This window comes from Xyrauchen texanus, chromosome 44 (assembly GCF_025860055.1).
Source record: "Xyrauchen texanus isolate HMW12.3.18 chromosome 44, RBS_HiC_50CHRs, whole genome shotgun sequence".
Taxonomy (NCBI): Eukaryota; Metazoa; Chordata; class Actinopteri; order Cypriniformes; family Catostomidae; genus Xyrauchen; species Xyrauchen texanus.
Window position 1 is genome coordinate 107,194 of NC_068319.1, and position 12,807 is coordinate 120,000.

At 45.3% G+C, this 12,807-nt stretch overlaps 1 protein-coding gene across 1 annotated transcript in view; it reads left to right on the forward strand.

Moving 5' to 3' along the window:
* The first annotated feature begins 1,139 nt into the window (after positions 1-1,139).
* LOC127636761 (E3 ubiquitin-protein ligase TTC3-like) overlaps positions 1,140-12,807 on the forward strand; it is a 75,950-nt gene continuing 64,282 nt past the window's right edge. Inside the window, 14 exon segments of the mRNA XM_052117474.1 lie at positions 1,140-1,216; positions 1,670-1,733; positions 1,806-1,848; positions 1,934-2,093; positions 4,813-4,891; positions 4,975-5,040; positions 5,117-5,243; positions 11,614-11,699; positions 11,816-11,910; positions 11,981-12,043; positions 12,143-12,197; positions 12,313-12,475; positions 12,555-12,606; positions 12,682-12,772. Coding sequence (XP_051973434.1) covers positions 1,671-1,733; positions 1,806-1,848; positions 1,934-2,093; positions 4,813-4,891; positions 4,975-5,040; positions 5,117-5,243; positions 11,614-11,699; positions 11,816-11,910; positions 11,981-12,043; positions 12,143-12,197; positions 12,313-12,475; positions 12,555-12,606; positions 12,682-12,772 — 1,143 coding nt within the window. The 5' untranslated portion in view covers positions 1,140-1,216; position 1,670.

Below are 12,807 nucleotides of genomic sequence, written 5' to 3' on the forward strand. Positions count from 1 at the left end.
ATTCATCAGGAGAACAGCAGAGGGCGCTGATGTGTGTTATTCAGCAGGAGAACAGCAGAGGGCGCTGATGTGTGTTATTCATCAGGAGAACAGCAGAGGGCGCTGATGTGTGTTATTCAGCAGGAGAACAGCAGAGGGCGCTGATGTGTGTTATTCATCAGGAGAACAGCAGAGGGCGCTGATGTGTGTTATTCAGCAGGAGAACAGCAGAGGGCGCTGATGTGTGTTATTCAGCAGGAGAACAGCAGAGGGCGCTGATGTGTGTTATTAATCAGGAGAACAGCAGAGGGCGCTGATGTGTGTTATTCAGCAGGAGAACAGCAGAGGGCGCTGATGTGTGTTATTCAGCAGGAGAACAGCAGAGGGCGCTGATGTGTGTTATTCATCAGGAGAACAGCAGAGGGCGCTGATGTGTGTTATTCAGCAGGAGAACAGCAGAGGGTGCTGATGTGTGTTATTCAGCAGGAGAACAGCAGAGGGTGCTGATGTGTGTTATTCAGCAGGAGAACAGCAGAGGGCGCTGATGTGTGTTATTCAGCAGGAGAACAGCAGAGGGTGCTGATGTGTGTTATTCATCAGGAGAACAGCAGAGGGCGCTGATGTGTGTGTTATTCATCAGGAGAACAGCAGAGGGCGCTGATGTGTGTTATTCAGCAGGAGAACAGCAGAGGGCGCTGATGTGTGTTATTCATCAGGAGAACAGCAGAGGGCGCTGATGTGTGTTATTCAGCAGGAGAACAGCAGAGGGCGCTGATGTGTGTTATTCAGCAGGAGAACAGCAGAGGGTGCTGATGTGTGTTATTCAGCAGGAGAACAGCAGAGGGCGCTGATGTGTGTTATTCAGCAGGAGAACAGCAGAGGGTGCTGATGTGTGTTATTCATCAGGAGAACAGCAGAGGGCGCTGATGTGTGTTATTAATCAGGAGAACAGCAGAGGGCGCTGATGTGTGTTATTCAGCAGGAGAACAGCAGAGGGCGCTGATGTGTGTTATTCAGCAGGAGAACAGCAGAGGGTGCTGATGTGTGTGTTATTCAGCAGGAGAACAGCAGAGGGCGCTGATGTGTGTTATTCATCAGGAGAACAGCAGAGGGCGCTGATGTGTGAGTCTCTTGTTCGGGTTCTTTATTCTCGCGCTTCTGTTCACGTGTGAAGTCTAACAGCAGGAAACAGGAAATATTAAAATACTTTTTTAAACGGCGCGTTACCTCATAACAGGTTTGTAATGAACATTATCAAGCTTGTTAATGGTTCAGTTGGATGATTTAATGGAATAATTCCCTCATAGTTGTTTGTTAAAGCAACATTTATCGCTTTTTATTTGTATTAGCGTGTGAGTCTCGTCTCGTGAAACTTGTCGATAAAGTTTATGTTTCTGATTAATCATTAAACATTTACATTTTATATGTATGCAATAATGAATCTTTAGATGCGATTAATCCGTGTTATTAATTCACACAACAGGATAATATATTCGGGAGTATTGCAGTGAGTGTCTGTTAAAGTCCGTGTTTTAAGTAAAAACTGTTCAATTTCCAATATTGATACTCTACACAATCTATATAGTAAAATTAACGTTATAATTAATAAAAGATACAATGATTTATGAATGCGTTATTAAGATGTTTAATTCCATTTAAAACAGCTGTATATGATGTTTGTGTGTCACAGAATGTCGGACACAGAAGACTCTGATCTGGAGGAAGGAGATGTGATGAGGCACAAGACCAAGATTGTGAGTAGACACTTGTGTAGACACCTGAGGAAAGTGCTGACTGTATACTGAATCACTGTGTTCTTCATTCAGGTGTATCAGAGTCAGTACCCTTATATTCACATGGAACCGCCGGGTGAGTCTCCAATCATCAGCAGAACTGTTCATGTGACCAATGATGAATGGATCATTCACTTTGTCATTCTCTATTTTATTCATAGATGTCATCTATGAGAGGTGGACCAAGATAAAGCCAGAAATTAAAAAACAATTGGGTCACATGATGCATGTGTCCGTGTTTTGGTGGCCCATTCTGTTGAGACCGCAGGAGAGTCACCCCAATACATTCTGGGCCGTAGAGATGGGCTTCCTCGACTCAAAGTTAGTCTGTTATATTTATATTATTGTTCTGAAGAAAGAGTCAAACGTATTAAGGATTTGTACACCCCAAAATGAAAAGTCAGTCATCGATTACTCACCCATGTGTTGTTATAACACTATAACTTTCGTTCTTTTTCTCAACAGAAAGGGAGAAATTGTGTAAAAATGTTGTGCTCCGTGATGTCATACAATAAACTGATATTGTGACAGGAGTTAAGGGTTTTTGTGTTCCTCAAGAGAACACAAAAGTATAATTCAGAAGTCTACTAAATTAGTCCATGAGACTCAAACGGTTCTGAAGCAGTTGAAAACCTGGCCAGCAGGAGCCATCTCTGCTTTGAGCACTGGCACATGATCAGTGTGGTCAGACTCCATCAATGTGACCAACTACATCAGCAGGTGCATCGATGATGTCACACTCTCCAAGACCATCACCACACGCTCCAACCAGAAGCCGTCGATGCACTGCTGAGGACCCGAGACTCCGCCTTCAGAGAAGAAATTGCGGCCCTAAGAACATCGAGGGCCAAAGTGTCCCGGGCCATCAGAGAGGCAAAGCGGGCACATGCCCAGAGAACCCACAGCCACTTCCAGGACAGCGGCGACACGTGGCGCATGTGGCAGGGCATCCAGGCCATCACCAACTACAGGACAACATCAGTTGCCTGTGACAAAGATGCCTCCCTTCCAGATGCGCTGAACGACTTCTACGCTCGGTTTGAAGTGCAGAACGACGTGATGGCGAGGAAGTCCACTCCTCCTCCCAACGACCAGGTGCTCCGTCTTACCACGGCAGATGTGAGGAAAACTCTATGTAGAGTCAACCCACGGAAGGCTGCTGGACCAGACAACATTCCTGGCAGAGTGCTCAGAGGATGTGCAGACCAGCTAGCAGATGTTCTTACCGACATCTTCAACATCTCTCTGAGCAGCGCCGTCGTTCCAACGTGCTTCAAGGCCACCACCATCATCCCCATGCCAAAGAAGTCTTCAGTGTCCTGCCTCAACGACTACAGTCCCGTCGCACTTACACCCATCATCATGAAGTGCTTCGAGAGGCTCGTCATGAGGCAGATTAAGACCCAGCTGCCCCCCTCACTAGACCCACTGCAGTTTGCGTATCATTCAAACCGTTCAACGGACGATGCCATCACCACAACCCTCCATCTGGCCCTCACCCACCTAGACAATAAGGACTCATACGTTCGAATGCTGTTCATAAATTTCAGCTCAGCATTCAACACAATCCTTCCCCAGCACCTGATTGGAAAGCTGAACCTGCTGGGCCTGGACACCTCCCTCTGCAACTGGATCCTGGACTTCCTGACTGGGAGACCTCAGTCAGTCCGGATCGGGAACAGCATCTCCACCACCACCACACTGAGCACTGGGGCCCCCCAGGGCTGTGTGCTCAGTCCACTGCTGTTCACTCTGCTGACTCACGACTGTGCAGCAATCCTGAATGTGGACAAAACAAAAGAGATGGTTGTTGACTTTAGGAGAGCACAAGGTGAACACACTCCGCTGAACATCGACGGCTCCTCTGTGGAGATCGTCAAGAGCACCAAATTCCTTGGTGTTCACCTGGCGGAGAACCTCACCTGGTCCCTCAACACCAGCTCTATCACCAAGAAAGCCCAGCAGCGTCTCTACTTTCTTCGAAGGCTGAGGAAAGCACATCTCCCACCCCCCATCCTCACTACATTCTATAGAGGGACTATTGAGAGCATCCTGAGCAGCTGCATCACTGCCTGGTTTGGGACTTGCTCCGTTTCGGACCGCAAAGCCCTGCAGAGGATAGTGAGGACAGCTGAGAAGATAGTGAGGACTCTTCACCCTCCTGCCGTCTGACAAGAGGTACCGAAGCTTCTTCCCCCAAGCCATCAGACTCCTCAATACTCGGGGACTGGACTGACACACACACACACACACACACACACACATACACTCGGTCTCACACACACACTCTCTCTCTCTCACACGTACACACTCAACTAAACACCATTCAACTCCCTTTGCAATTTTGCACATTTCTGTTTTATCTACCTGGAATGTTTTGCTGCTACTGTATTCATAAATTTTGTACTTCATTTCTTGTTACTTTTATCTGTCTGCGTCCCCGATAACTGCTATATCCATATACTGTATAAGCTGACCTGCTGAATACTACTTCATAGTTTGTTTACATTCACAGCATTTTCTATTATATTGTAATATCTTTTTGCACTTGCTGTTTTATCTGACACATTCACATGAGATCTGTGTAGAAATGTGTAGGTCTTTAGTTTGGTGTTTTATGTGCACATGGTCCTGGAGGAACGTTGTGTCACTGTGTACTGTACTAACTGTATATGGATGAAATGACAATAAAAGACACTTGACTCATGATTGTTATGAAAGCACATGATAAGATTTGTTGAAACAAACTGAAATCTCATGTATCATTTAGTGAAAATGTTCTCTGCCTTCGATCTGTTCATGAGTCTGCACACGAGCTTTAGAGCTCTTTGCACGAGAGCAACAGAAGCATGTGCGAGGGGCGTTCAAGCTAAAACTTGTTTTGTTTCAACAGGACCACTAGCGATATTAACAACACAAAACACAACATGGCTGCACACAAACCCGAGAACAGAACTTACTAACCATGTCTGGAGAGTTTGTAGTGGAAGAATTGATGCGTTTCTATGTTTTTGTTAGTTTTTTATTGTCTGTCTTTCAGTGTTTCAAATGATTTGAGCTTGAAGAGGCTTCAGAAGATTGAGATTCTGGAAACCATCCTGGAGGCCATGGAGAGAAGAGTACGTATCGGTTCTGATGAAATGTTCTTTCACACTCCTTCTGTTTTCTTTGAGTTCTGATGAAGTTTCGTGTTTGTGTTCAGCTGACTCGCAGAGATATGACAAATCAAGCCCGATCTGTGGTATCACTGAGCCGCCACTTTACCATGGTAAGTTGATGGTCATGCTCTTTATAAGCAAACACCTGCAGCGTGATGATGTCGTAACCCATCTGTCTGTCTGCAGCAGGACGATTGTTTGTCAGCAGCCACACATTGGCTGGAAGTTTCGGTGCCGTGTGTCCGTAAGAAACTTCTTGAACTTGGTTCAGTGGAGATTCAATACCGCACGCTCACCTTCGTCTTCAGTGAATGTGAGTTTATGAAAGTCTTCATGTCCTTACAGTACTTCTCATGTAATGATGCTTAACCTGATTAAGCACAACTGACTTCAGCTCTGTTACTGTAGTTTCAGTCTGCCATCACCTTCCAAGACTGTTTGGTCATTTTTGACCGAAATCACTTTTACGATGTAACAAAATGGCAGTACAAAACTCGTTGACCTTTCCTCCACTTGTCATCTCACATGGTCATAAGTGGTCATAAAAATAAATTAATGGAAAGACAAAAAAATATAGTAATATATTATTATTTTTCAAATACAATATATAAATCACCCATAATGCAGAACAGACAGAAATGAAGGGGTGAGACAATAAAACCAAATACACACACACACGCACACACACACACACACACATAGAGTGGGTAAGACCAAAACACGTGTGCACATACACACACACACACATAGAGTGGGTAAGACCAAAACACGTGTGCACATACACACACACACACATAGAGTGGGTAAGACCAAAACACGTGTGCACGCACACACACACATAGAGTGGGTAAGACCAAAATACGTGTGTACATACACACACACATAGAGTGGGTAAGACCAAAACACGTGTGCACATACACACACATAGAGTGGGTAAGACCAAAACACGTGTGTACATACACACACACATAGAGTGGGTAAGACCAAAACACGTGTGTACATACACACACACATAGAGTGGGTAAGACCAAAACACGTGTGCACACACACACATAGAGGGGGTAAGACCAAAACACGTGTGTACATACACACACATAGAGTGGGTAAGACCAAAACACGTGTGTACATACACACACACATAGAGTGGGTAAGACCAAAACACGTGTGTACATACACACACATAGAGTGGGTAAGACCAAAACACGTGTGTACATACACACACATAGAGTGGGTAAGACCAAAACACGTGTGTACATACACACACATAGAGTGGGTAAGACCAAAACACGTGTGCACGCACACACACATATAGAGTGGGTAAGACCAAAACACGTGTGCACACACACACATAGAGTGGGTAAGACCAAAACACGTGTGCACGCACACACATAGAGTGGGTAAGACCAAAACACGTGTGCATACACACACACATAGAGTGGGTAAGACCAAAACACGTGTGTACATACACACACATAGAGTGGGTAAGACCAAAACACGTGTGCACGCACACACATAGAGTGGGTAAGACCAAAACACGTGTGCACGCACACACATAGAGGGGGTAAGACCAAAACACGTGTGCACGCACACACATAGAGTGGGTAAGACCAAAACACGTGTGCACACACACACATAGAGGGGGTAAGACCAAAACACGTGTGCACGCACACACATAGAGTGGGTAAGACCAAAACACGTGTGTACATACACACACACATAGAGTGGGTAAGACCAAAACACGTGTGCACACACACACATAGAGGGGGTAAGACCAAAACACGTGTGTACATACACACACATAGAGTGGGTAAGACCAAAACACGTGTGTACGCACACACACACACACATAGAGTGGGTAAGACCAAAACACGTGTGCACATACACACACATAGAGTGGGTAAGACCAAAACACGTGTGTACACACACACACATAGAGTGGGTAAGACCAAAACACGTGTGCACGCACACACACACATAGAGTGGGTAAGACCAAAACACGTGTGCACGCACACACACACATAGAGGGGGTAAGACCAAAACACGTGTGTACATACACACACATAGAGTGGGTAAGACCAAAACACGTGTGTACATACACACACATAGAGGGGGTAAGACCAAAACACGTGTGTACATACACACACACATAGAGTGGGTAAGACCAAAACACGTGTGCACATACACACACATAGAGTGGGTAAGACCAAAACACGTGTGTACATACACACACACATAGAGTGGGTAAGACCAAAACACGTGTGCACATACACACACACACAGAGGGGGTAAGACCAAAACACGTGTGTACATACACACACAGAGGGGGTAAGACCAAAACACGTGTGTACATACACACACACACACATAGAGGGGGTAAGACCAAAACACGTGTGCACATACACACACACATAGAGTGGGTAAGACCAAAACACGTGTGCACATACACACACACACAGAGGGGGTAAGACCAAAACACGTGTGTACATACACACACATAGAGGGGGTAAGACCAAAACACGTGTGTACATACACACACACACAGAGGGGGTAAGACCAAAACACGTGTGCACATACACACACACACAGAGGGGGTAAGACCAAAACACGTGTGTACATACACACACATAGAGGGGGTAAGACCAAAACACGTGTGTACATACACACACATAGAGGGGGTAAGACCAAAACACGTGTGTACATACACACACACATAGAGTGGGTAAGACCAAAACACGTGTGCACATACACACACATAGAGGGGGTAAGACCAAAACACGTGTGTACATACACACACACACATAGAGTGGGTAAGACCAAAACACGTGTGTACATACACACACATAGAGTGGGTAAGACCAAAAAACGTGTGTACATACACACACACATAGAGGGGGTAAGACCAAAACACGTGTGTACATACACACACATAGAGGGGGTAAGACCAAAACACGTGTGTACATACACACACATAGAGTGGGTAAGACCAAAACACGTGTGCACATACACACACATAGAGGGGGTAAGACCAAAACACGTGTGCACATACACACACACATAGAGGGGGTAAGACCAAAACACGTGTGCACACACACACATAGAGGGGTAAGACCAAAACACACTTGTGCGTGCACACACACACACACACACATAGAGTGGGTAAGACCACAACACGTGTGCACATACACACACATAGAGGGGGTAAGACCAAAACACGTGTGCACATACACACACACATAGAGGGGGTAAGACCAAAACACGTGTGTACATACACACACACATAGAGTGGGTAAGACCAAAACACGTGTGCACATACACACACATAGAGGGGGTAAGACCAAAACACGTGTGTACATACACACACACACATAGAGTGGGTAAGACCAAAACACGTGTGTACATACACACACACACGTAGAGTGGGTAAGACCAAAACACGTGTGTACATACACACACATAGAGTGGGTAAGACCAAAACACGTGTGTACATACACACACATAGAGGGGGTAAGACCAAAACACGTGTGTACATACACACACATAGAGTGGGTAAGACCAAAACACGTGTGCACATACACACACATAGAGTGGGTAAGACCAAAACACGTGTGTACATACACACACATAGAGTGGGTAAGACCAAAACACGTGTGTACATACACACACATAGAGTGGGTAAGACCAAAACACGTGTGCACATACACACACATAGAGTGGGTAAGACCAAAACACGTGTGCACATACACACACATAGAGTGGGTAAGACCAAAACACGTGTGTACATACACACACATAGAGTGGGTAAGACCAAAACACGTGTGCACATACACACACATAGAGGGGGTAAGACCAAAACACGTGTGCACATACACACACACATAGAGGGGGTAAGACCAAAACACGTGTGCACACACACACAGAGGGGGTAAGACCAAAACACACTTGTGCGTGCACACACACACACACATAGAGGGGGTAAGACCAAAACACGTGTGCGCACACACACATACATAGAGGGGGTAAGACCAAAACACGTGTGCACACACACACATACATAGAGGGGGTAAGACCAAAACACGTGTGCACATACACACACACATAGAGGGGGTAAGACCAAAACACGTGTGCACATACACACACATAGAGGGGGTAAGACCAAAACACGTGTGCACACACACACATACATAGAGGGGGTAAGACCAAAACACGTGTGCACATACACACACACATAGAGGGGGTAAGACCAAAACACGTGTGCACACACACACAGAGGGGGTAAGACCAAAACACACTTGTGCGTGCACACACACACACACATAGAGGGGGTAAGACCAAAACACGTGTGCGCACACACACATACATAGAGGGGGTAAGACCAAAACACGTGTGCGCACACACACATACATAGAGGGGGTAAGACCAAAACACACTTGTGCGTGCACACACACACACACACATAGAGGGGGTAAGACCAAAACACGTGTGCGCACACTTACATAGAGGGGGTAAGACCAAAACACGTGTGTACATACACACACATAGAGGGGGTAAGACCAAAACACGTGTGCACACACACACATAGAGGGGGTAAGACCAAAACACACTTGTGCGTGGCACACACACACACACACACACACACACACATAGAGGGGGTAAGACCAAAACACGTGTGCACACACTTACATAGAGGGGGTAAGACCAAAACACGTGTGCACACACACACAGAGGGGGTAAGACCAAAACACACTTGTGCGTGCACACACACACAGAGGGGGTAAGACCAAAACACGTGTGCACATACACACACACATAGAGGGGGTAAGACCAAAACACGTGTGCACACACTTACATAGAGGGGGTAAGACCAAAACACGTGTGCACACACACACAGAGGGGGTAAGACCAAAACACACTTGTGCGTGCACACACACACACACACATAGAGGGGGTAAGACCAAAACACGTGTGCACACACTTACATAGAGGGGGTAAGACCAAAACACGTGTGCACACACTTACATAGAGGGGGTAAGACCAAAACACGTGTGTACATACACACACATAGAGGGGGTAAGACCAAAACACGTGTGCACACACACACAGAGGGGGTAAGACCAAAACACACTTGTCACACACACGCACACACACACACAGAGGGGGTAAGACCAAAACACGTGTGCACACACTTACATAGAGGGGGTAAGACCAAAACACGTGTGCACATACACACACACACACACATAGAGGGGGTAAGACCAAAACACATGTGCACACACACACACAGAGTGGGTAAGACCAAAACACATGTGCGCACACGCACAGAGTGGGTAAGACCAAAACACATGTGCGCACACGCACACACATAGGGGGTAAGACCAAAACACGCGTGTGCAAACACACACACACACACACACACACACACACACACACACACACACACATACATAGAGGGGTAAGACCAAAACACGTGTGCGCACACGCACATAAAGGGGGTAAGACCAAAACACGTGTGCACACACACACATAGAGGGGGTAAGACCAAAACACATGTGCACACACACACACACACACACACACACACACACACACACACACACACACACATAGAGGGGGTAAGACCAAAACACGAGCGAGCACACACACACATAGAGGGGTAAGACCAAAACACATGTGCACACACACACACACACACACACACACACACACACACATAGAGGGGGTAAGACCAAAACACGAGCGTGCGCACACACACACATAGAGGGGGTAAGACCAAAACACACGTGTGCACACACACACACACATAGAGGGGGTAAGACCAAAACACGTGTGTGCACACGCACACATATAGGGGGTAAGACCAAAACACACACTTACACACACACACACATAGAGGGGGTAAGACCAAAACACACGTGTGCACACACACACACACATAGAGGGGGTAAGACCAAACACACGTGTGCACACACACACACACACATAGAGGGGGTAAGACCAAAACACACATGTGCACACACACATGTGCACACACACACACACACATACAGAGTCCACACATTTTCACCTTCCATTGCTTTCTGATTAAGAGTTATTACATTTTTGATCTTTGAAGTGATTGGTAAAAAATAAATGTAAATATATATTATTGTGTGTCTCTGTAACATCATGGTCAGGTTTGACTGTTAACATAATGTGACATTATTGCAAAAACTGACAGTTCAAATGTTACAAAAAACAAATGCTAAATTTTGACCAATAATACTTTGATTATCTGAATATATATCCAAATGTGTAACCTTTGATCAAATGTAGAATTATGACACAGTATGTGAATGCAGAGAACACTGCCGCCATCTACTGGCTATTACTGTCATTACATCATATCCAAGTCAGGTTACAATACAGGACACATTCTCATATTCTCGTCATGTTTCAACTTAAAGAAGTATTTAATGGAGTGAAGTGACAGAAATGAGCTTATCTGCATATGCGAATGAATAAAGGATACAATACTTTTATATGTAAATAAGATCTAAAAAACATATAAACAGAAAAGTGAATTATTTCATTGCTTTTACTTCAGAGAAGAAGAAATAAAGATGAAAACACGAACAGTAAATGAACATTATTAGTTTATGATTGTTTGTTGCAGGTGTTCAGTGAATTATTGTTGTTTCATTCGTCAGATGCGCGTTATCTTCAGGTGATGTCATGCAGTAAAAAGAGAGCCAAAGCGGAGCTGCGGACAGAACCGGACCCGTGGGCTTTATCCGTGAGTTCTTAAGATTCTTCATTTAATTATTTTGCAAAGTAAAATATTTCTATTATTCTGTTATTTGTTTATTATTATCATTCATTATAAGATAATGACATTCGTTTCCATTTAAGAAAAGTGAGGAAATGAAGAATAAAGGAAATGAGCAGTTTCAGAAGAGGAAGTATGATCTGGCTCTGAAGTGCTACACCAAAGCCATTAAATACCAGTAAGTGCTGTCGCCCTGTTCACGACCCTCATGAGCTGTTCCACTGTTTAACAGAGAATCTGTGTTTCAGCCCCAGCAACCACCTGCTGTACGGGAACAGAGCGCTCTGTTTCCTCCGCTCGGAGAAGAATCTGTAAGTTCAACACGTGTGATATAGGTGTGATATACGTGTGATATACGTTACACTGGCAGATTCATCACCAGTAACGGGCAATAATCCTCATTGTTTCAGGAAAGCACTTGGTGACGGAAAGAGAGCCGTAATATTACAGCCAGACTGGGCGAAGGTAAAGACACGGTCATCTCCCATCATGCATCACACAGTATAGATCCAGCATGACATCAAACACATTACATTTAGTTTTATGTCTCTGTCAATCAAATGACATGTTTTATTCTCAGGGTCATTATCGGTTCTGTGACGCTCTCTTCTGTCTCGGGGAGCATCAGAAAGCGCTGGAAGCGAACAGACTCGCTCTGAGCGTGTGCACCGCAGACACGGAAGGACAGAAAGATCTGCAGCAGCAGTTTGAGCGATTCCACGCTGAACTTCAGGAGAGTCGAGGTGAAACACCGACACAATCATTCGCCGTGTGTTCACATCCACAGATTGTTTATTAATGACATTGATATCTTTCCTCAAGCTGAGGGGAAGTCGAAGAAGATGGAGGCAAAGAACGGTTCTTGTCGAGTCAGGTATTTAATGCTCATGTCGTGCTAATTCTGCTGTGTTGTGTTGGGAGCGTTTGCTGAAGGTTGATTTCTTCACAGAGTGCATGCGGCCAGTGATTCTTTACATCACCCGCTGAGATCCAGTCGTCCGTCTGAAGCTGCGTCGCATTCATCTGTCCTGGAGAATCCGGTGAGCAACACGGACAGGAAGTCCCATTCTGATAT